The 25563-nt window shown below is 50.5% G+C and overlaps 1 protein-coding gene across 1 annotated transcript in view; it reads left to right on the forward strand.

Annotated features, from left to right (window-relative positions):
- The window catches only part of BTBD11 (BTB domain containing 11), a 305437-nt gene extending 288597 nt beyond the window's left edge, over positions 1-16840 (forward strand). Inside the window, 3 exon segments of the mRNA XM_034643682.1 lie at positions 5591-5659; positions 7474-7587; positions 14731-16840. Coding sequence (XP_034499573.1) covers positions 5591-5659; positions 7474-7587; positions 14731-14940 — 393 coding nt within the window. The 3' untranslated portion in view covers positions 14941-16840.
- Positions 16841-25563: the final 8723 nt, after the last annotated feature.

The raw sequence follows: 25563 nt of genomic DNA on the forward strand, positions 1-25563 counted from the left end.
GGGGTGGGCGCGGGGCACGGGGCTTCCCTGCAGTCATCCACCTGTGGATTGGCCACTGCAAAGTCATCAGTCCCCTGCACCCTGGGCCCCTCCTCACACCCCCTTCCAGTTTACCATCCTCCTGTCCCAACAACATTCATTGAGCATCTACTGTATGCCTCGCACTCTGCTGGGACCTGGGGGCACAAGGATAAAGGACCTTCCTCCCCTCCTGGGCCTCACAGTCCAGAGGGGGTAACTCTGAGTAATGAATCTCTTACGGTCTAATGTGGGGATGGGCAAGAGAGAGAGGGGAGAGCCAATGTGCTCTGGCAGCTCAGACCAGGGAAGTCAGAGAAGGCCTCCTGATGAGGCGTTAGCTGGAATAGTGAAGGCCGAGGAGAAGTTGGGGAACCATGGGAAGGCTTGGGGCTTAGAAAGGGGGTTAGAAGATGCTAGGCAGAGAACACAGGGATGAGGTCCCAGAGCTGTGGTTGAGCCTAGTGTGATCAGAAGGCAGCCAACCTTTAAAGATGTGCTGTTCTCCCACCGGCGAGGGTTAGTGAGCTGATGACCGACGTGGGGGACCCAGGGATGGAATCTGGGGGATTCTGAGCAGGACCTCGTTTCCTGCAGTTCAGCTCAGGAAGCACTGCCCTGGGAGGAGCGCCCAGGTGGCTGAGCCCCGGGCAGGTCTGCGGGGGACTCCTGCTCCGAGAGGGTTGTTGACACGTCTCAGAGATCATGGGGGGTTGGGAGCGGGGCAGGGACAAGGCTGGCCATGACCAGGGCAGCAGGTCTCCTGATCTGGACTTGGGAGGACAGAGCTGCAGTCGGGACTGAAATGCAGCGTTTTCCTGTTTAAAATCAATGTCTATCATGGTGCCTTGAGCAATTCACCAGCCTTTCCAAGGCTCCTTTCCTCCTCTGGTGGATGGGAGGGGCAGTTACACAGGGGGTGGAAGAACATAAACAGAGGCACAGTAGTGGGAAGTCAGGGGGTGTGTTTGAGGGAAAGTGATTATCAGTCTATTTCGCTGGGTCCTAAGGTATATTGGAGACTGAAAAGACTCCCTGGGACCACATAGTATGAGCCAAGTCAGGAGAAGGCAGGCCAGATGGTGGTTCTTCCCTCCGCCCTTGACTCTGGTCCCCTAGATCCTGCTGTTCAGAGAGCTGCCAGGAAGCCATCATACCCTCACACTAGCCCCTAAAGCCTATTGAGGTACCTGCATCTCCACCATTAGAGATGCATTTCTTTGGTTATGCTGCAACTTCAAAAGAAATAATCCTTCCCAAGTAACTGTGGGCAAGGCACTCTTCTCTGAGCTTCATTTTCTCCATTTTTATGCACGTTATCATTATCACCTCTAGGTCATGGGTTCTTGCAGAGATTAGCAAGTAGGACAACACGAGGAAGCATTCAGCTTGGTAATTTTTAAGTAGGTCGTGGTTTCTCTGAGCCGTAACTGGTAAACCACCTCCTTATTCAGCACAAGAACCAGTAGAATAGGTTACTTTGGACTGAGCGTGGGGGGAAGGGCAAAAGAGGTTTCCAAGGACAAGGCCAGTCTGGGTGAGCCATCCCACCAGGGTGGTAGTGGAAGCGAGGAGGCTGGAGCCCCAGCTTGAGACTAGCACGTTGGCATGCCCCTGCACCCAGCCTCTCACCCCAGCCCCTCACCACATTTCCTGCTGAAAGCAAAGTGGCCACAGCCCTTTCTGGAACGGTGGTGGCTGTGGAGTTTGAAAACTGCTTTACCTTAGGATTCAGGGTGGGGGGACGATGAAGAAACCTCTGTGGGGCCCCAACTATGAAGGGGACACTGACCTCTGCTCGCACGTGGTTATCTGGATTTTTCTTGCCAGCTTTAGAGATGAAGAAACTGAGGCTCAGAAAACTTAAATCCCATGCCCCAAGCCTTAGTGCTGCTTAGTGACAGAGCCAGGACTGGAGCCCAGTCCATCTGGTACCAACGCCTGGGGACTTGGTTCTGGAACCCCTTTCTAAAGGGGAACAGTGGAAAGAACAGTTCCCATTTCTTGAACCCTAGCCAGGTGTCAGGCTCAAAGCCAGGGCTTCTCAGCCTCTGCTGGACACTGGAGTCACGTGGGGAGCTTTAAAAATTCCCCGCGCCCAGGCTGTCCCATCAGAACCGGGGCTGGGGCCCAGGCATCAGGATGCTGAAACCTCTGCCTTCCTGCCCTTGTCCCAGCATGCAGCCAAGGGGAGAAGCCGTGCCCCACTCTACGGTGCTTCTCCACCCTGAGCGGATACCGGAATCTCCAGGGCAGGGGAGGAAGGGGCTTGCTTGAGAAGACACAACACTTGAAATGCAGAGTCCTGGGCCCCTGCCCCCGGAGTTCCAGATTCTGTAGGCCTGGACTGGGGCCCCTAGAATGTATGTTCCAGGGGACTCCAATCTAAGGACCACTGCTATATGTCGCCTCATTGCTGTCCTTCCAGCTGCCCCAGGACACAGACCCAGAGAGGGAAGGAAGTGGCCCAGACTCGGGCTGCTCATCACAGCTGCACTGAGGTTCAGAGCCAGGCCTGGTGGACGCCCAGACCTGATCTCCTGACTGCCTCCCTACTGTGGGGTCTCCGGTCCTCCCAAAACCTCCCCCAGCCCTGAGGAAAGAATCGTAGGCCCATTAGAACCTGAGCATGAACTAAGTGCTGGAAAGTGCACACCTCCCCGCCTCTCCCGAGTGCCCGTGAAGGGGGCGCTTACGCCTTAAAGCCTGGAACTAATTGGGGAGGTTCCTGTAATAAGAACCTTGTAGCAGGCATTCAATCCATGTTTGCCATGTGGATCTATCGAATGAGAGCCCTACGTGGGAAAACACGGCCCCAGAGGACTCCCAGGCCTGTAATTGCTTTTGACTGGGGAAGGTTTCCTGGCCACATTAGCCTCGAGTTACTGTAACGAGGAGGGAAGATTTAGCGGGCCCCTGGGAATTCTCTGTGTGCTTGCCCCTTCCCCATAAAAAAAGAAAAGCCTCATTTGTGGCTTGAAATAGGCCAAGGAGGGCTGAATCCGACCCAGAAGGAGGCTCCCAGGGGCCCATGCACTCACTTCCATGCTGAGAGAAGAATTTTAGTAAATGAGCCTACCTTGAGTTTCCTGCCTGCAAGACTGTTCAGCATCAGACACAGTGAGCGCCAGACGCAGCTGCGGCTGCACCTGGAAATNCGAGCGCCAGACGCAGCCGGGGCTGCACCTGGAAGTGGGGGCCTCCAGGAGGCCATGGATGCCCATTAACTCTGGGCTCCATGCAGGTTTCAGCTGCCAAGAAAAACAACTCCATAAACAGGCCCTTTGGCCTCATCAGGGTTCATTTTGCCCCCTCGCAGAAAAGGCCTGTGTTGGCAGTCTGAGGGCAGAAAGGGACAGCCCAGTTTAAATCCTGTTAGCCCCAGGATCCCCATCTGCTGAAGGAGCGGCATTTTCAGTCCACAGCCCGACCCTGACTAAATGAGATGACACAATGGAGCAGTGCTTTGCGAATGGAGAGGCCCTGTGCTTGGGGGAGTTACTGTTACGGCTCTTGTGGTGGTGGTGGTGGTTCTTACTGGTTTGGCCATCATACAAGAGAGGCGCTAGGGGAATCCGTTGACGTTCGTAAGAACAGGATCCCACCATTCGCTGACGTGGTATTTTAGATGCCCGTGACCCACCAGCATGGGGGAGGGGAGGGGACACGAGGCTATGTGATCAGTTCACAAAGTCTCGGCCACCACCATCAACACACCGCCATCTCTGCGACAGGCGGTCATCACAAAAGCCCGAAGTCAGCACATGGGAGACTCAAACACAAAAGGGAAGGCGAGGGCTCGTGTTTCTATTCAAGTACACTTGCTGAGAGCAGGCACTGTGCTAGGCACGGGAACGCAGAGAGGGACAGCCCCCGCCTGTGCCCTCGAGCGCTAGTGGGAAGTCACACTGCAGTCGTGGATGAGGTGCTGCCCAGCCTGGGGTTGCAGTTAAGAGATCTGAAAAGGCTTCACCGAGGTGACCACTGAGCTAGATCCCAACAGAGGGGGCGAGTTCAACAGGTGGAGAAGGAAAGGGCATCCACGCAGAGGGAACAGGTGGTAGGTTCAATTAAAGGCAAGTGGTTGGGAGTGGTCAGAGTATAAAAGGCAGATGTTGCCAAGATTAGGAGGCGAGAGAAGGGCAAAGTGGCAGATGAGATCTGGAAAACTAAATTGACCCATAGCAGCCGCATTCCTAAGAGCAAAAAAGTGGAAACAATCCCACTGTCCCTGGGCTGATGAACGGATGCACAAAATGTGGTACATTGTTTGGCAATAAACAAGAATGAGGAGAGATCTGTGACAGCAAGAGTGAACCTTGAAAATAGGACGCAAAGTGACCGCAGCCAGACAAAAGAGCACGTGTTGTAGGATTCCATTCAGATGAAATGTCCAGAGAAGGCACGTCCACTGTGGTTGTCAGGGCCTGCCCAGGAGGAAACGGGAACTGTTGGTAATGGGTACAGGGTTTCCCCTGGGGGTGTTGGAAGTGTTCTAAAATTAGACAGTGGTGATGGTCCCACAACATCGTGAATCCACTAAAACCACTCACTGATCCGGACACTTTAAACAGAAGCAGTTTGCATTACGTGAAATGTATCGCAGTAAAGCTGTAAATGCATTTTTAAGACTATGACTTGTAAACACACGTACAAAAGGTAGACTGAGATCAGTCACAAAGGGCCTCGAATGGCCTGAGTGAAAACATGGCAGTATGCGGCAGGAGCGCTACTGGGGAAAGGTGTTTCCACCTCAGAAAACCAAAGAGCTAACATCTACTGAGTTCTTGCCACAGCCAGGCCCTTGCTAGGCCTGTTCCGTGTCGTGTAATCCTCATCACATGAGATAGGTAATGTTATCCCCACTCTACAGATGATGAAACTGAGGCACAGAGAGCCTAACCTAATTCAGGTCACCCAGCGTTTAAGTGGCAGAGCCTGGAAATGGAGGCAGCCCGAGGGCAGGGAGCCCAAAGCTCTGGGACTTGGCACACTGTTCAGGCGTCCTGAATCACGCGAACAGTCCAAGCAGCCTGGTTTGGACTCTTCACACCAGCAAGGAAACACTGAAACCCCAGACCCCTAACGGCTTCATCCCGGATCTTGTTGAGTTGTAAAAAGGAGCAGGTGGTCCCGTGGTAGCCCAGAGTCCCTCTCTGGGATTTAAGTAAGAATCTTCTAGTCAAACTGGACCATGCTCCCGGAGGGGGAGGGCCGCTGGTGTAGGTTATTTAAGCCCAGTGTTTGGGGGCAGCTGGGTGGGGTGGGAGGTGGGAGGGGAAAGCTAAGGTTCTCATCTAATAGATGGAGAGCAGAGCTCAGAATTGTTTCATGTGGCCCCGGGAGTGCACTTGGAACCCAGCAGAACCACGGGGAGACAAATGGCAGCATGCAACAAGGGAAACTATCCAACTAGGAGAAGTGTCCTAAGTGGGACTTCTCCCATAAGGCAGCGATCCAGCGGGAGCAGATATTTTAGAGGGACGGACAGACTGCCCGGCTGTAGGAGGATTATGTCTGTGTGCTGACCGACCCTGGACTGACCCTTTGCTCTCTGTGTCCTTTCTTCCAGCTGGTCATGCAGTATCTCTACTATGGTGGCCCAGAGTCCCTGCTCATTAAAAACAACGAGATAATGGAGGTGAGGCACCTGTCATTTTGTCTGGTGGGTGGCATCTCTGTAAACTCAGGTCGTCGGCATGTGTTGGCGACGTCTGGGGGGCCCTGTGCTGGGTTTTCGCTTGGGTGCAGCCTTCGGGGTCCTGCCTACCTCCTTGGACCTCCCGAGGGCTTCTCGGCAGAGCCCCTTCCCGGAGGGCCGGGGTGCTTGCTAGCAGCTCTGCAAATTCCCATTTTATTTGGCTTTGGGGGCAGGGTAAATGGAGTTTACTGAGGCTGAGGCTAGCTCTAGCTCTAGGAGCAGCTGGGGCACAGATATCATCAGGAGCTATCCTTGGTGACTTCTGTCACCAGAACACAGTCCTCAAATCACAGTGTGTCCATTGATGCGGATGCCAGGAGCCGATCATAAAGGCTCAGGGTGACCGTCCCTCCTTCCCGAGGCTCCTTGGCTCCCCTCTTCCCATCTGCTATCTACCTCCCCTCAACCCTGTCCTCCCCTTGAGTCCAGGGACCTTGTTTCTGCTCCCTTCTGCCCAAGAGTCCCTGCTCCTTCCTCAAAGTGGAGCCCTTGTTGGTTTTCCTACTCAAAGCTGGGAGCTTTGAACCTGAAGCCAAAATCACTCCAATAATCCCAAGCAAAGGAGCCAGGATCCCATTCACGTGACCGAAGTCCAGGGCGCCTGGCTGATTAGAGATGTCAGGGCACTGTCAGTCCTTCAAAAGATGACACCACATAGTGGTTAAAACACAGACTCTAGAACAAAAGGGGTTTCAATCCAGGTTCTGCCTCCTGAGCTGTGTGATCTTGGACATTATTTAACCTCTCTGAGCCCAAGTTTCCTTACCCGGAAATGGGAATAACAAGATCTAGCTCACTGGGTTTTTAAGATTGTAAAATTATATAATAAGGTGCCTAGAACAGTGCCTGGCACCTGGGGAGTGGCGTAAGGGCTGTGTATTCACTGTGTGACCCATTTATCCTGCCCTTCGGACTCTGCAAACCCTTCCATAGTCAACGCCCCCCCCACCTACCCACCCACCCACCCACAATTCCTCCTTCGTCTCTCTGGACCGCACCTCTGACGCTTCTCCCCCTGCAGACCAAGCTACCATCTGAGGACTCGGGCTCTTTTGTCACATTTGTTTTTATTTTAAAATCGAAATAAGGAAGGCACATGTAAGTCATGTAAATAATGCAGGAGAGCTTGTCACCAACAAGCAGCTCACCCCGCCCCCGCTCCCATCCTTTCCCCACAAAGGCAGCCCCCTTTGAACCTCAGGGGCCAGGCTACCGCAGTGATGCAACAGGACAGAAACCCCTGCCCTCGCAGGCTCTCTGAAGGCGACAGGCATGACATCATGTCTGGTGAGAGGAGGGCTCAGAGGGCGACTGAGGCCGGGCAAGGAAGCCAGACGGTGACAGAGGGAGGTGACCCGAGGCGGGGGAGGCATCTCTTAGGTGACGTTTGTGTGGACACCTGAATGAACAGAGGGAGTGAGCTGCGTCCGTGTCTGTCTTGCTAACTAATGGCATTCACCCTTATTTCTGGACATAGCAACTGTAAGCATTTTTGCTTGACCTTCCGCTAGAACGGACGGGGGAATCTGACTCCCTTCAGCCCCCTCCCCTCGGCCATCTTCCCCCACAACAGAGTTCTATCCCTGTGTCTTAATTTCTAGGGTTTCCTTTGTGTTTTAAAGTGATGGACCCACACCTGTGCTCCCAGCCCTTCTCCTTGGGCCATCTCTGTGGACGAGGAGGATTTTCCCCACTACTGTCATCCATTTATGTCCACCTCCCATCCTCTAACAGGCTCTTTTTATGATTTTTAGCTTCTGTCTGCCGCTAAATTTTTCCAGCTGGAGGCTTTGCAGCGACACTGTGAGATTATCTGCGCAAAGAGCATTAACACTGACAACTGTGTGGATATTTACAATCACGCCAAGGTAACCAATGCTGCCCGGAGCATGCGCCGTGCGTGCGCGGAACGGGCTCAGGCTTGTCCTTCGCAGACACAGAGTCAGAGCAGAGCTGGCGCTGGCGTGCCCACTGCAGGCGGGGCTGCCTGCCCCCCCCCGCCGCCTTGGCCTCCCTCTCTAGAAAAGATGCTTTGCCCTTCAGCTCACGCATCCAGAATACAGCGAAAGCAGGAACTCGGAGTTTCACAGGCAGAGTTGTTTCTCAAACAGCGCTTCCCAAATGCAAATGTGCACTCCAATCACCGTGGGCCCTGGTGTCTGCGATTCTAACAAGCTTCCAGGTGAAGCCTCTGCGGCTGGTCTAAGCCACACCTAGAGTAGCAAGGTTCTGGAATAGTGGTTCTCCGAGTGTGTTCTCCAGTCCAGAAGCATCAGCCTCTAAAGGGAACTTGTTAGAAATGTATATTCTAGAGCCCCATCCCAGACCTCCTGAGCCAGAAACTCTGGGGGGAGAGGCCCACCGACCCTCTATGGCTTTGCAAGCACTCCAGGTGACTGGTGCCTGCTCAAGGGTGAGCACCACGGTTCTAGAACTGACTACACAGGAGAATCACCTGGGCGCTCCCTTAAAATCCCTATGCCTGGGGCCAATCAAAGACCAATTAAATCTGCCTCTGGGGGTGGAGCCTGGGAAAAGGTATTTTCCAGAGCTTCCCAGGTGATTTCAGATATGGCCAAGGTTGAGAATAGCCCTGGAGACACCCAAGGGGTCCTCCTGGTCAGGTGGACCCAACACCTATCAGAATCACCTGGGGAGAGTCCTGAGTCCTGAATCTACCCCACCTGGGGTAGAGTCCCCACCCCCCACCCCCACAATGGTCTCTGCAGTGGGGGTGTCAAGAATCTGTATTTTTTTTTTATTTTATTTATTTATTTCAGAGTGAAAGAGCACGTGAGTGGGGGGAGGGGAGGGGGAGAGAGAATCTGAAGCAGACTCTGAGCTGAGTGCTGAGCCCAATGTGGGGCTCGATCTCATGACCAAGAGATCATGACCTGAGCCAAAATCAAGAGTCGGGCGCTTAACCGAGGGAGCCACCCAGGCGCCCCAGGAATCAGTATTTTTTAACAAGCTCCTTAGGGTTGCTGTTGTGACTTCAGCCCTAAGGCCAGTCTTGACGCCAGTTTTAGGGGACCACAGACCTCATCCAGTTCATGTCCCATGTGGGGATACTGGAACCAAGAGAATTCAAATACTTTGTCCCGGTGCCACTTCATTTGGTCCCATGCACTGAGGACAGGCACATTAGCATTTGCTAGGGAGAAACAAGGAAATGAGTGGAGATGGGGAATTAAAACAAAAAAGCCTTCTTTTGTGTGACTGGAGCTCAGCACACGTCTCCCACATCCACAGCTCTGTAGAGTGACAGCTGACATGAATTACGCTCTCACTGCTCATTGTGAAAACTCAGGCTGCCTTTGAGATATTTTCTGTCTTACACCAACACTCAACAGTCCCTTTTAGCGTGCAGGCCCTGTGCTAAGAGCCTTGTCGCACCTTCTTTTTTAACCCTCACTGCAACCCTTTTAGATAAAAGCTGTCATTAGTCCCATGTCATAATAAGGAAACTGAGGCACAGAGAGGTGAAGTAACTTGCTTAAGGTCACACAGCTATGGAGATTTTTTTTTATTGTGGTAAATGCACATAACATGAAATTTACCATTTTGACCATTTCTAAGTGTACATTTCAGGGGCATCGAGCACATTCACACTGCTAATCAGCGGTCAGCACTCTCCGTCTCCGGAACTTTTCATCTTCCCAAACTGAAACTCTGTACCTCCAAAACACTAACTCCCCGTTTCCCTCTCCCCTCAGCCCCTGAAACCACCACGTAACCTTCTCTCTCTGTGAATTTGACTCCTCTAGGGACCTTATGTAGGCAAAGCCATAGAGTATTGGCCCTTTGTGACTGGCTTATTTCTGTCAGCACGGTGCCCTCAAGGTTCATCCATGCTGTAGCACGTGTCAGAATTTCATTTATTTTTATTTTTAATTTTTTTTAAAGATTTTATTTATTTGACATAGAGTGCACACAAGAAGCGGGGGAGGGGAAGAGGGAGAAACAGGCCCCCGATGTGGGCACTCGATCCCAGAACCCTGGGATCATGACCTGGGCCAAAGGCAGATGCCTAACAACTGAGCCACCCAGGCGCCCCATTTCATTTCTTTTTAAAGCTGAATAATATTTCCTTGTATGGGGGAGACCACCCTGTGTCCATCCATTCACCCGTCCATGGACACTGAGGTGGTTTCCACCCTTCGGCTACTGTGGTTAATGCTGCTATGAGCATTGGGGGGCAGCAAATACCTCCTCAAGTCTCTGCTTTCAGTTCTTTGGGGTATAGACCCAGAAGTGTAAACCTAGATTTGTCTTATTCCAAAGCACAGGTTCTTACCTTGTGTTTACTCTCGGGCCTAATAAGTGTTTGAAATATGTGCAATAATTGTTGATACACAGAAAAGATCTTCTGACTGGTAAATCAGAATTGGTAGATCAGTAAATCAACAACTGCAGGCTACTTCCTACACACACACACACACACACACACACACACACACACACACGTGTGGTATTTTGGTTAAGTGAAGGTTTTACCAAACTCTGGTTTCTCAGGACACAGCACTTTTTTTTTTTTTTTTAATCTTAAACTGATGACCTTGCAGGAAACCATCCAGAGGCTGCTCTCTACCCAAGAGAAGAGCCTGGTTATTATGAGTCTTGTGGTCCTTCCCCCTCCCTTGGCCATGGACGCTCAGAGCACCCTGTGAACCCAGCATCCACAAGTGGCCTTGCCATGGCCTGTCATCTTGACAGCGATCCATTTTAATCACGCCAGGCTCCTTGGCAGGCGGCTTCTGTAGCTCTCGTATTAAATAATGCAGCCGGATGCGTGTGAGCCCAGGCCGGGAATGCGTGTGTGCTACAGGATTGAATACCTGCGGCGGGGAACTGCCTGCATGTGTACACACCTTTGCAGCCAGAGCTTTGCCTTTTACAGACACCAGCCACTGCCACGGCCCCCAGGCCACATCCTGGTGTGTTTCCAATGCAAAAGTCTGCCCTTCGTGATATTTGCTTGAAGGACACGGCAAAGCCAGCCAGCCCTGCCCTTGCTATGTGCTGCGTCCCCTGTGCTATGCATACTGCACGACCATTAATGATCACAGGCCCTGTGGGTTCTATTCCTGGCAGGTTGTACAGCAAATTGAGGCTAGTTTAGTAAAAGATGGAAAAGAGAGAAACCAACTGTCGGTTCAGAACCCCAGGAAACACAGGCGTTTACACGCTGATAACAATGCTTCAAATGTCAACAAGCCTTCGGCAGCGTCACCTCTGTATGACATCGAACTGAGACGGCCATGGAATTTCATGCAGATGAGGAACCCGTCCCATAAATGCGTGGCTTAGCCATCTTTTTTCCCCAGCAAAGCTGTTCCAAACTATTCAGTCATGGAAAAGGGGCCCTAGAGGGACGCCTGGATGGCTCAGTCGGTGAAGAGTCTGCCTTCAGCTCAGGTCATGATCCCGGGGTCCTGGGATCGAGCCCTGCAATGGAGCCTGCTTCTCCCTCTGCCTGCCAGTCCCCCTGCTTATGCACCTGCGTTCTGACAAATAAATAAACAAAATCTTGAAAACAAAGGGGGCCCTGGAGCTACTGATGGCCCTTTTGGCGTATCTTTCCACCTGGGAAAAAGAATGGACTGGTTCATCGAATTGAATCTAAGCTAGTGCACTAAGCTCAACAGTGCCCTGTGCTAGAAAGAACACAGGTTTGGAAAGCAGGGGATTCGTTCATTAGTGTTTATTGAGCGCCCACTCTTTACCAGGAACTGTAGTCATCAGAATATAATAAGAAATTAATAAGACGTTGTCTCTGCCCTTGAAAATTTATAGTCTCGGGACAGGGGTCAGGAAACTTTTTCTGGGAGGGCCAGGTAAATAGTTTCACACAAGCCATACGGTCGCTGTTGTACCTCCTCAACTCGGCCGCAGTCCTGCAGAAGCAGCCACAGACAGTATGTAAATGATGGATGTGGTTGTGTTCTAATAAAACTTTATTTACAAAAGCAGGTAGGGGGCCAGATTTTGCCCACAGGCCTGCAGCGTGTCAACCATTGGTCTAGGAGATGAGAGTTCCCACCCCAGTTCTGTCAGTAATTAGCTGTGTAGAGGTAGTCAAAGGTCTGACATGTAGTCACCATTGAATAAATATCACCAAATATAAATGTAAGTATTTATTGTCCTCCGCTTACACTGCCTTAGGATGAGTGACATTCATATACAAAGTGAGTGGCCAGGTGTGGTAAAGGGGACACAGTGTCTCTGTGTCCACCGAATCAAAGATAGACAATTCTGAGCCTCAGTTTCCCCACCTGTACAGTGAGGGCTTGTACTCTGAGACTCTAAGGGCAGGGTTCCTACTGAAAGAGTGAAAGCATTCCTACGCTCTCTCCCAGCCCCAGGATACTGTGTGAACATTGGGTGGTAACAAGCCCTCTCACCTGATGAGCCTCCCCACATCTTCTGGGTCTCTCAGAGACCGCATAATTACCTGGTGCCTCTGGTTCACTTTCATTTTATAGCTGGGGAAACTGAGGCACAGAAGACTGATTTGACTTGCACAAGGTTGCACTGGGTTTTTATGCATGCAGTTGCCCTTGGCTCAGTGAATTAGCACATGGCATCCATGAGTTCATGGTTACACGCTTTGTCCTTCTAAGGGCCGGTTAGTTGGGCTAGGTTCTTTTTTTTTTTTTAAACATTTATTTTTATTTATCTAAGAGAGTGGGGGAAGGGGCAGAGGGAGAGAATCTTCAAGCGGATTCCCCGCTGAGCACGGAGCCTGATGTGGGGCTCAGTCCCACGATGCTGAGATCATGACCTGAGCCAAAACCAAGAGTCAGATGCTCAACCAACTGAGCCAACCAGGCGCCCCTGGGCTAGTTTCTGTAGATACTGTCAGTTCCCTTTATCCCATCCTGGCCACCTACTTTGTCCACGTGGGTCACTGGATACCAGTTGGTGAGAAGGAGAGTGATAATTTACATTTACAGTGATAACTAGCATTGAGTGCTGACTACGATTGACCATTACTCTGACGCTCTGTGCATTATCTCATTTAATTTCAACAACAGACTATAACGGAGGTATTATTTCCATTTTATGGATAGGAATTTCGAGGCAAAGAGAGATTATATACTTGCCCAACAGCTGATGGCGAAAGTCATAAATCTGAAAAAAGAAAGGAAGGAAGGAAGGAAGGGAGCAAGGGAGGAAGGGAAGATCCCAGCGGCCCCTCCCTTAGCTACATTCCTAACCTTCCTCTCCTAAGTGTGACAAATGATGGAATCATGCCATTAATCATCCCAACAGGTCTGGGATGCAGGTGTCCTAATTCACATGATGAACCCAAGCTAGGGGCCTAGTGACCCAGCCCTGGTCACATATTCAGGAAGGTGGGGAGCCCCCACTTGAATCCAAGTGTTCCAGCTCATTCTACCAAAACCCTGTTGGCACTGCCTCATGATCATTGCACCATTCCACATCTAACAACTGAACGTGCATCTCTAGTTTAAACGACAGGATATTAGGGGGTTCAGAAGGATGATTCAGCATTTAGATGATTTAGATAATTCGGCGTCTAAATAAAGCAGCAGGATGACATCTCCAAGAGCACGTAACAACTTCTTCATTGCGATAGGAAGACTCACAAGCTTTGGGAACTGTAGAAAAGGTCTAAAGACAGCCAACCCACATATCCACATTTACTTCTGTGCCTCAAACACGAGTCCCTCTACCAGGCCCACTCAGGAGGCTAGATACCTACCCCCTGAGTAATGGTGTCAGGCTGGAGGCAGTGTCTTGGTGTTAAGCACACAGCCTTAAGGACTTGAATTACCAGGGTCCTGTTCCTGGTTCTGCCCCGGACGCACTCCGTGATTTTTTTGTAAGTTACTCTTGTCTGTTTCCTCGTCTGTAAATTGGAGGTGGTAACACGCCTGCCTCCAGGAAAGTTGAGGATTAAATGAGATGATGCTCTCGGGGCACCTCGCAAGGTTCCTGGTGCGTTGTAAGCTCTCCATAAATGTTCGCTGTGAGTCCATTACTCTGTTAGTTAACTGTTCGCTCATACATTCAACAAATACTAAGTGTCTGCCATCTGCCAAGCCCCCCGCTTGGCCTCTGAGCTAAGTCACCATAATCCCTTCCCCCTTGGCTTAGTCTGTGCGGAACCCCATCTCTCGATGACTTTCTCAACCTCGGCACCAGCGGCTCGAGCTGCAGGATTCTTTGCTGCAGGGGCTGCCTGTGCATCATGGGAGCTTTCACGGCACCCTGGCCTCCACCCATTAGCTGCCAGTAATACACACATCACTGCCACCACCCAGTTGTGACAACCAAACTGCCTCCACGCTTTTCCAGATGTCCCCTGGGAGGCAAAATCACCCCTGGTTGAGAAACCACTGCCCTAAATCCGGGGCATAGGTAGTCGGTGCCCACTTGGGATTGCTGTGAGAATCGAATGGGTTAATCCTCGAAGAGCTTAGAGCTGTGTCTGCAGCTCCATTCATGTGCGAGTTAGCTACAGTACAACAAAGAGACGCAAAACCCAGGGGTTACACCAGTAAACCCTTCTTCGGCACATGAGTCTACCGGACAGCTGGAAGTTGCTTCTGGTCTCCACGGGCCTTGCTTCTGAAGTCAGCTGGCTGGTCAGCTGTGCTTGGCTCTGGTGACCCTGGCTCGGCTCTGTCACTGTCTCCTCTCAGTTTCCTGGAGCCGCTCACCCTTCAAGCAGGCTCGCCTGGGCTTGTTCTCGCGGCAGAGGCTGGGTTCTGAGCAAGAGCGCAAAGTCCACACCTGGCCCCTTAAAGCCAGCTCGGGTTTGGCGGCTCTCACGTCCCCCACCTGCTGTTGGCCTGAGGAAGTCACAAGGCCAAGCAGCGGAGAAATGAACTCCAGCTCTCTAGGTGAACACAGCCAAGGGCAGAGAATCAGGGCCATTGCTGTCGTCGATCTACCTTCCTGGGTGTTCGTCATTCTTAGGTAGGCAGGCAGCCAGGTGCATTTCAGAAACATAACCTTCCGCTTCCTGTCTGTCTCCACAGTTTCTCGGAGTCACAGAGCTCTCAGCATACTGCGAAGGCTACTTTCTCAAAAACATGATGGTCCTCATCGAAAACGAAGCCTTCAAGCAGCTCCTCTATGACAAAAATGGCGAAGGGACGGGCCAGGATGTGCTCCAGGACTTACAGAGGACGTTGGCCATCAGGATTCAGTCAATCCACTTGTCCTCTTCCAAAGGTTCTGTCGTATGAAACGTCCAGGGCAGGGAACGGTCCCCGGGGACTTTCCAGATCCTGCTGGGGCGTTGGCTTTACACAAACACATACCAAGTTCACTGGCGTCTGTTTTTGGCGAGGCCAAGGAGCTGTCTCTACTGCCTCAGCTTCTCTCGAATAAGCAATTTCAGCTCCCGTGCGTTCCTGTTGAAAAACAAAGGACATGCCATCGGTCTGCAGATCAGATGGCTGCGGGGTCCAGAGCTCGAAGGTCAACCTGGGGCAGCCAAGCCAAGCCCATCGGAAAGCACCCCTGGGGTGGTCAAACACCCGCCGGGACCACCGCCCAATGGATGAATTGAGGACTAAAGGTCGTTTGGGTTGCCGGTTGACAGCTGGAGAACGTAGGTGGTCTGACCCTGACAAGCGTTGTGTTCCCATGAAGGACCTTCGTCACTGCAGTTCAGGGAGAGTCAGCCATGGTAGCACATTCGCGAGACTGTTACCAGTAACGAAGAAATAATTCGGCAAATTTTTAGGGGTGGGAACTTTTTAAAATGTTCATAACAAAACAAAAAAACAGGGCAGCCTTGTAGTTTAAAATCTATTTCTAAAAGCTTAACAGTTCATTTTCAATTGAATTGTGTTTAGGGATCTGTGTTTTGAGTTTTGTTTTGTTTTTTTTGTTTTTTTAAAAAAAAACAGTAAGTTGCAGGTCTATACTGTATAAACACGCATCTGACAAGATATTGCTGATATTCTCTACAAGGTAAAATAATCTTGCCTTAGTGATCATGGTTACACAAATGAGGTGCACTGCCAATAATTATCTCTAACTCGATAGTTGAAAACAACGTGCATGCTAATCGTGATTTCGGGGTGAGAATAAAACACCCCCACATAACAAAACATGCATTTGCATGGGCCCGAACCAGTGAAATGTTACGTTTGTGCTTCGTTTTTGCCAAGGTAAAAATGTTCCATCACTTCCTGCTAAAAATCCATTTGGTGAGAACTGTAACATACTCCTTTCCTTTAGCAATGATTCTGAGATGCTTTTGCAGAAATGTGTTCATAGATGACGCTGATGGGGGGTGGGGAGGGCGCACGTCAGAGAATTTACTATTCATCCCAAAGTTTTCTCTGTATTCTCAGAAGATGTTAATAGTTTGTTACTAGCCAGAGAATATGACTATGTTAGATTATTTTTAAAGATGAAACATGTATGATAGGAAGGATTCTTTCTGTATTCCGAGAATGTACAGGATTATCTATAATGAAAGTTTATATCGACGGGGTTCCGTGTTGCTCTGCCATATATTATAAGCAAAAGAGATCGGTGAAGTGCCACAATGTTCCAAGTAATTTTTTGAGTTGCTGCCTTTTTTTCTTCCTTGTCCTTTAATTTGAAACCTAGCTAGAAACGAGAATGACTTTCACCCTTTGGGATTGGCAAAGTTTCATTGGTAAACCTCTTTCCTAGCATGCCTTTGGGAAGTTGTGCACAGTCCCCAGCTGCTGTCACCCGTCGTACTTGCTCCCTGAGCCACCGTCCAGAGGACTAATGCCAAGTTACGTGGGTATGACCCATGGAGCGCCTGGGCCGCGTCTGCCTGCAGCACTGGCCCTGAAGTGATTTGAATCCACGAGGCCTCTCTCCTACTTGGTCATCTGCAAACCTCCCCAGGCCCTGCCATCAGATGGAGGCCACGTTCTAGAAGCTACACAGCCCGTGCGTGAGTCACCGCCGCCTCCTGCTTCCTCTGTGTCCTCAGAAAGGCTGTGTGATGTCCCCTTCACCACGACTGATTTCCCTGCGAATGTCTTATGCTAGTTTGGGGCCTCTGGCCTTCGATTTGTACAGTGGCAACTCCCGACGGGCTTCTGTTATGTTCGGTGTGTGCTTTCTGTCATTAAATGATTTTCCCAAGCCGTGCATCCTGTGTCTAGTACGAGTGAGCTCTGTACCCGGCAGGTGGGGCCTGAGAACTCGTTCAGTTGAAAGACTGGAAAATGTGGCTCCACAGAAAAGTGTCGAGAAAAATGAAGACACCAGGTGAAAGATAGGGGCTTGTGTCGTTGGCAGGGGCCGCCACCTGTCCGCTCTGTCGAGCAGCGGTTGACCGCGCAGGCCTGAGTCCCCCGGGTCGGCATACATCTCTGGGTGCCCCCCCCCCGGAGGACTTGCCGGCACCACCACCTCGGTCGCTGGCCCTAATGCAGCTAATCGGCCTGCAGAGGGTTCAGTTCTGGCTGTCACTTGTGTGCCTTGAGGAAGCTTTCTAGGGGGTGGGAAGTTGGAGAAAAGTTCCCCCCACAAGGCCTGTCTCCTCCCGAGGGCCAGCCTGACCTGAAGCTTGTGGGAGGCGGCAGCATTCTTGGGGGGGTTGGTCACAGAGGAACAAACAGCTCTCTTCTGGGGTATCCTCATCGCTGAGATCAAACCAAGGCCCCACCTGGTCCGCTCTGGCCCAGCCTGGCTCTGGGTGGAGACTGATACCCCCTGGCTCATCCACAAGGCCCACAGGAAGCCAGGGCAAGGAGGCCTGGGCCAGGGAGGCCTGGTAGACAGCCGGCATCCCAGCCCCTCGGCCCCGCTTAGCAGGCAAGCTCTGTTTCTTTAAGGAGCTACCGAAGCGTCTGCATGCCAGGGGCCGAACTCTGAGTCGGGCCTGGAGAACAGAAGGTTGATTTATTTCTGACTGTGAAGCCTTCTCGGTGTGGCCTTGGGGTGAGTATGCCGTTTGATTTATTCTTCTTGCAAAGATAAAGTGTATGCAACCGCACTTGCCATTTACATCTCTGACAGGGGGCAAGGGGGGGCTTTGTCATTGGGTCCTTAGCGAAGCCCAGAGCCTCTGAGGCCCTTAGCAGCTTGGGGGGAGAGGGCTGAGCCCACCTGCCTGCCACAAAGCCCCCTCCGCCCGCCGCTCGGAGGAACTGGAAGGAGCGTGTGCCGTCAGCCACCTGAGTAAACATAAAGGCCCCCAAAATGCCCATGCGCAATTGGTCTTATATACCCGGTATTTAAATGTCATCCATGCTCCCCAAAAGAAGGAGATCCCCACCCAAAATGGGGATCAAGGTGTGAGCTCCCATCACGGGAGGCAGAAGCTGGAAGACCGTGTAGCCACCCCGCAAGGGCTGGGGGGATGGAGGAGCGTCTGAGATCCCCGCCCCTGAGATTCTTTGGTTCTGTGATTCCGTTTCTGCAGCTCGCGTTGCTCTTTCCCGTGAAGCCCGAGGCCCGAGTTGTTAGTCCAGCTGGGCCTTGTTTCATCCCACCTGGTCCGTTACTGCGCCGCCGTGTTGCACGAGCCTCGGGCAGCCGCACAGGCGGGCTGGATAAAGGGGTGAGGATCCCACACAGCCGTTGGAGATAATCTCCTATTTCACTAGGCCTGGGTTCCTGGTCTTCTTCAAATTCCGCGCTCACTCCCTCCACCCCTCACTTTGCAGTTCCTAGCTTGAGTGACAGACAAATGGACGCAGAAGGACCCACACCCCGCCGCCTCTGACTCCCTCTCTGACTGACCCTACCAGACACCCTGCAAGATGGTTTCTTGGGCTTCTTGGCTTGAGGGTTCAAGCCAGGGAGACGCACAGCCATTGCCAGGCTTCGGGCTGCAAGCATGTGTGGAAACTTTCACATATCCGAGCCAATACAGCCCCTGACTAGCCCTGAGACATTGGACAAGTCATTCACAAAATCTAGTTTTCGTTTTTCTCTTCGGCAGAATTGGTGTAAATATAACTAGCTAATAGCATTGTGGGGAAGATGAAGCAAGGTATTTTGTACAAGGTCCCACACAGTTAGTAGAAGAGAAAGGCACTTCCAAACTTGTAAGACCAAGCAGGGGGAAGGAGAACCTGACGATTTGCACAAGGAAGGGAAGGTTAACAATTCTGCCCTTCATTTTTTTTATTATAATTATTTTTATTTAAATTCAATTTAGTTAAACATAGTGCATTATTACCTTCAGAGCTACAATTTAGTGGTTCATCAGTTGCATGTAATACCCAGGGCTCATTACCTCAAGTGCCCTCCTCTGTGCCCATCCCCTACCCTTCATTTCTAGAACTTTCTACCCCAGCCATTCCCAGGGTGGTTTGTGACCTCTAGGGTTGTGCTGCTTGTTCCAGGAGATGTGGAGAAATTCTCCCAAAACAGCCCTATTGCAATCCTAGTTCCTAGCACGGTGCCTCACAGAGTCGGTGATCAAGAAATGTTTAAGTCAGGGGCGCCTGGGTGGCACAGCGGTTAAGCGTCTGCCTTCGGCTCAGGGCGTGATCCCGGCGTTGCGGGATCGAGCCCCACATCAGGCTCTTCTGCTATGAGCCTGCTTCTTCCTCTCCCACTCCCTCTGCTTGTGTTCCCTCTCTCGCTGGCTGTCTCTATCTCTGTCAAATAAATAAATAAAATCTTTAAAAAAAAAAAGAAATGTTTAAGTCAATGGAAGCCAAGTTCAACTAGATTTTCCTTCCTATAAGTACTGTACATATTTCATATAAATACTAAATGTAAGTACTAAAAATACTTTCACGTTAGTACTATATTTGCTAAGTAATAGAGTTGCGGGGATTCGTTCTCCCAAACTCCTCGTCTACTCAGGAACGTGAGACTCACGTTTGTGACTCATGACATTGAGTCCAAGGCCCCACAAATGACCAAGCAGGGACAGACCCACTGGGTCGACCCTCAGTCCAGGGCTGGGGTCCATGACTGAAAAGGAGGCAGGTAGTCACAAATCCCCGGGGAAACAAACACCAAAAGTCAACTCCAGAAAATGCCAGGATCGCTATCCTCAACAAGGTGGCAGCTAGCCCACGTCCTTTCCTGCTACTCGAGTGTGTGGACACTCATCCCCCACCCCTCCACCGAGAAATCTCCCTGGTGAAATTTCACCCCACCCGTGTCCCTCCCAACCTGGCCAATGCCATGGGTAAAGCAGCATGTGCCTTTGGACAGGACCATTGGGAAGCTGGTAGGATGCCTATTTTTTCACCCTCTTTAAAAATAACCCAGCAGATTTTAAACTTCCTGCTTGGTAGGAAAAAATAGAACTCGTACTCAGCAATCACGTTGCACGTTAGTTCCCATTACTGATGAGGCAGTGGGGTAATGAGTGCCCTATGAAAGGACATGCCTCCAAGTTTAGCTCCGAATATGAAAAGACAATCTGTCTGCGTGAATAGGCAATTAAAAGAGATGCCCTGATGGCATTGATGCGTTCTTTGGATGTTGCTTTCAGAGTTAACCTCGGATGAGTTCTGAATTTTAATGCCACCTCAAAACTCTGGGGTGAAGATCTGCCAGGAGAGTTGGCAGGTGGCAGAATGGAGGGGCTCCAGGCTGGGCACCAGATCCCACCAGGTCCTGTTGCTGCCCTCCGCTGTTGGTGACCTTGGCCGGGCCCCTTCTCCACTCTGGACCTACTCTAAATGAAAGCCTTTCTGAGCTGATGTTCTGTGCACGTACATTCAACATGTCACACTCCTCTTGTTACACTCATGTATTAGAACCTTGCAGTAACACCATTTAGTGCGATAGAACATTCCGGATTACATCCGGGAGGACTTAGGTAAAGGAACTTCAGTGTCCAATGATGTGTTCAGTGAAAGAGGCCGGAAATCAAATAAAAGCCTTACAACAAGGCTCCATGGATGTGTTATGACGAGGATATATCTTACCACATCATAGCCTCGTGACCACCATCTCCTTTTCGTTTTGTTCTTTTTGCTTATCATTTTTAAATACAGATTCACAGAAGTTGTGAAGATAGTACAGAGAGGTCCTTGTACCCTTCACCCACTTCCCCCCCCCAATGGTGGCATCTGAAGTGTCTCTAGGACGGTATCGAAACCAGGAAATTGACATCAGCACAATACGTGTGTCTAGTGCGGTGCCATTTTGTCACAGGTAGAGATCTATTTTACCACCACCCCAATCAGTGCTCCACACCGCAAAGGTGTCTGTGTGCGCCCCCTTCCTAGTCACTCCCACGCCCTTCCTCCCCTCATACAATCCCAGCCCTGGCAACCACAGACCTGGGTTCCACCCCTATAGGTTTATCATTCTAAGAACGTTCTATAAATGAAACTGTACAGCAAGTGGCTTGCTTCACTCCACACAATGCCCTTGAGGTCCGTCCAAGGCTGTTACAGGTATCAAGATCCTGATCCTTTTCATTGCTGAGTAGTATTCCCTCGTGTCCCATCTCCTTTTAACCAAACACAGGCGCATGTTGGGAGAATGGCAGGAAGACACTTGGCTCTGACAGCTGGTTCTCTGGTTGTAGCTCCCAGAATACAGTGATGTCTCTTGAGAGCCGGACATGACTTTCTCATCCTGCAGCATCGAGGGGATACTGTTTTGTGATGTTAGTCCAACACTTTGGGGTTGGTGATAAATCACGGAGGAACACTGCTCTCACTTGGTCTAAATGATCTTTGAGCTGTGCAGAAAGGTTTCTACCATTGACAGACTTCTCAAACATCTCACTGGCGGTGTAGGGAAGTGCTTCTCAGGCTCATATGTGCACATCACTGGGGATCTCGTTGACATGCAGGTTCTGACTACGTAGGGCTGGGTCAGGGTTGAGATTCAGCATTTCCAATACATCTAGGGCATGCATGCTCAAGCCGCCGACCCGGGGAGCACGACTTGAATAGCAAAGATGTCAGGTATGGAGGTCAGAGATGCATCTCCAACCCTTTCTGCTGCCAGACTAACCCGTGGCTTCTGTCCTGTCACCTGTCTCTCTGGAATCTCAACCTTGTGGGTTCTTATGAGCCTTTCCTTCTGTCCCAGACCGTGAAGACGTTTTAGCCATATATCTGGGCTAATCATTTGAAATTATATTTTCCTAAATGGAGGGTTCAAAGAGTCTAAATTAAGCCCAAGGAATTATTCACCCACAACCCCATTCTACCTTCACTTTTCCTGGTCTGCTTGGAGTCCAGATGAAACGTATTTGTGGCCCGGGTGTTTACTGATGGCCTAGCATGCATGTGGGACCTGCCTCTGCTATGGCATGAAACACCCATCCTCTCTCACTTGGTTTTCCATTTTCCTTCAGTATCAGCAGTAGAAGGAAAGAAGAAAACCCTTATTGTTAGACTGTTTCATGAGACTTCTTTCTGGGCCCACAGAGCCCTCCTGAGAGTAGCAAGAACACCCGGGAGCCCAAGAAGGGAACGATCAAAGACAGCTGTCCCTCCCATCGTCACTAAAATTACTTTGATAGTAGAACTGGATGAGTGAAGCATCTGGTTCAAAATGGCTGCTGGGTGACCTTGAGACTTGTCAGCCGTTTGCTGTGGGGAACGAGTGGGTGGCAAGAAGAAAGAGTGGCAGATTTTATCCATAATTACTCATCACTTTCTTTCCTTGTCAAGCGAATTCCTGAATGTTCAGCGCTCTCATACGTTAAATATTGTGGTTAGGGGGTGCTCAGACCTTGTTTTCTGTTGAGCTAGTAATAAGAAAGCACATAAAGTCCTTTTTTTCTAGAAGTTCCTTAGACCAGGGAATGAATCTCTACCCCTGATATGTGAGACCAGTGAGTTTAATGAAAATCAGTGATATGATACAGTTGCTTCGAAGTTGCTCATTTAGCTGTAGGCTGCATTAATAGAAGTATAATTGCTAGAATGAGGAGGTGATGAAGCTTCTCTCTGCACTAAGGACATCGCTCCTGGACTCGTGCATTCGGTTCAGGGCCTGCATAAGTCAGGGTTCCTAGCAACAAGCAACTCTGGCTACCTTAAGAAGAAAGGGGATTTATTCAAAGATATTAGACAATTCAAACATTTGTGGACGGGCTAGAGAAGCCATTTAAAGGCAGAGCTTTTAGGGACGACTTACAAACCATGACACAGGAAAGGCCTGATGAAGTCCTTGCTGCCACTGCTGCCACCAAATTACTATCAGTAATGGCAGCTCCCGGTGACGGAGAACTGGATTTCCATGATGACAACAGCCACAAGCACCAGTACCACTCCTGCCTCAGGACTTAACCTGCAAACCCAGCAGAAAGCTCAATGCCTCCGCCTCCACTTGCCCCAGAAAACGAAAGCTCCCATTCTCTCATGCTGTCCCCTTCCGAATCAGACTTTGCAGCACAGCTGACTGGCACAAACACGGTCACATGACTGTGCTCAGGTGTGGGGGATGGGGGACCGGGAGTTTCAGTTCTTACTGCTCCCTTCGGGGGGACAGGACGGATCCCAGGGGATTTCTATGGAGAAAGATGATGAGTGGCGATGAACATGACAGATGTCCCCTGTGCTTAAGAAGGTCACAGACTTAAGAAGGTAACCAAATGGTGAAAGAGCGGCTGAAGGAACTGGGATGTTTGGTCCATAGAAGGGAAGAAGGGAAGACTTGGGTGACCATTATGGTTGTCCTCAAATAATGGGAGACATGTTATAGTTAAGAAGAAGTATGGCCACGGGGATTAGAACTATTCTAATCATGGGCTCTTGAAGGATTCAGACTTCACCAAAGTAGGAATAAGAACTTTTAAAAGTCAGAGCAAAGCCTTTCGAAGATGGAATGAGCTGACACGGAGTAGTGAGTTCCCCATCACAGGAAGCATTCAAGAAAATGCTGGTCAACCCCTTGATAGAGATTCAAGCAATAAATGGGGGGTAGAATTTAAAGGTCCCTTGCAAATTAGAGATATTGTCATTATCAGTTCTCTCCTTCCGATATTAATCATCTATTTGGCCTCAGAAAAGCAATCCATCTTGATCTATCTTATGTAGAATTTGTAATGACCTCCCTGCCTTCATTTTTTGTCAGTGCTGCATTTTATTAAAGCCTGCCACCCCATTTATCCTCATCATTTTAGTGAGGCAGGAGATCAATTCATTACTCTGACTTATCTAATACAGGAGGAGGAGAGATGGTCTACAAAACCTCACCAGCTGGGAAGAGAAAAAGTAGCTAGCAGCAATTCAGTTACCGAAAAATGGGACTTCTTTTTATAAAGGGGGAAAAATGGATTTCAGTAAAGCAATCAAGTGAGGGAAGAACCATTTCTGAGACTAGAATGAAATCCAGGTCTGGGAAATTGCACGTGTCAACACCCCATCACTTGTGCATTTTTAAAACCAGATGCAACACAGAAAATCCAGGAATCATGCGTCAGTGTGGCCATGGGTGCCTGCCAACCTCAGTCTTCCCTCCTGCGTAATGGGGATGCCGCCGCATTGACACAGCAGGTGAGGGAGAGGCACGGTTGGAGCGATGGCGGGAGGGAGGGCTCTGTCACAATGAAGCACACTTTGTCCACCAAGCAGGGGGAAGCAAGAGGGAAGCTGGCTTTGCTCCCACCCGCGTCGCTGAGTGGCTCACCCCACCTGGCCTGCAGCCTCAGGTCCCCGGAGCCAGCATCGGCTCTGTCAGCATGCTGCCCAGGGCCGCCCACCAGCTCCCCTCCTAACACACTGGTGAATTCCAGGAGTCACCCACCGGGGTCCAGTTTCATTCATGACACTCCCTTGACACCTTCACTCCCTGGAGCCCCCAGGAGACCCCAGCCTTGTGTTCACCTCCTGCTCGGAGCTCTCAGGTACAGGCTCTTACTAGGTGACTGTCAGCCGGTTGTCACATTTCATCCCAGAGGCTATGGAAACAATGCCCAAGTCTGCCGCCTCTGTGTGCCGCTTCGAAGATGCTTCCATGGGCTGACATGTCATTTCCAGGGCCCAGGAGAGCAGTGTGTTTCTCCTCCCTCTGTAGCTCGTGTCCCTCTTTTACACCTTCGAGCGCAGAAATTGGTCTGGAAGGACAGGGTCGGTTTTAGAGAATGCTGTCCTGACAGATGAAGGACCGCCACAGCTCGATCCTGTGCGTACCTGCCGGGGAGAGACGCCTGCAACATACAGAAATAGGAAAACAAGTAAAATCCGACATGGCTCTGACTCATCACAGTGAGAGCTGACATTTATTGAGCACTTATCATGCGGCAGACACCGTACCGAGGGCATCCTCTCCACCCTCACCATGACTCCTACGTGTTGGGGATTTGTATTCCCATTTTACAGATAGGAAGACTGAGGTGCAGACAGCAAGGCTCAAAGTGTGTGCAGCGCTTGAGTGCAGGTGCGGACTTGCTGGGCTGACGTCTAAGCAAGCTCTAACTCTTTGCCACGCTCTTTATTTAAAATACCTCTTTTCAGGGGCGCCTGGGTGGCACAGCGGTTAAGCGTCTGCCTTCGGCTCAGGGCGTGATCCCGGCGTTCTGGGATCGGAGCCCCACATCAGGCTCCTCTGCTATGAGCCTGCTTCTTCCTCTCCCTCTACCCCTGCTTGTGTTCCCTCTCTCGCTGGCTGTCTCTATCTCTGTCAAATAAATAAATAAAATCTTAAAAAAAAAAAATACCTCCTTTCAGAGCACCTGGCTGGCTCAGTCGGCAGAGCATGCAACACTTGATCTCAGGGTTATGGGTTCGAGCCCCATATTGGGTGTACAGATTACTAAAATACTTTTTTAATTAAAAATAAATAAATAAAATGCCTCCTTTCAAGGGAGGTGGGGGAAAGATCCTTCACTCTTCTGTTTTTAAAAAATGACCATTCAGGGGCACCTGGGTGGCTCAGTTGTTAAGTGTCTGCCTTTGGCTCAGGTCATGATCCCAGGATGCTTGGAT

The sequence above is a fragment of the Ailuropoda melanoleuca genome, chromosome 15 (assembly GCF_002007445.2).
Source record: "Ailuropoda melanoleuca isolate Jingjing chromosome 15, ASM200744v2, whole genome shotgun sequence".
NCBI classification, from domain to species: Eukaryota; Metazoa; Chordata; class Mammalia; order Carnivora; family Ursidae; genus Ailuropoda; species Ailuropoda melanoleuca.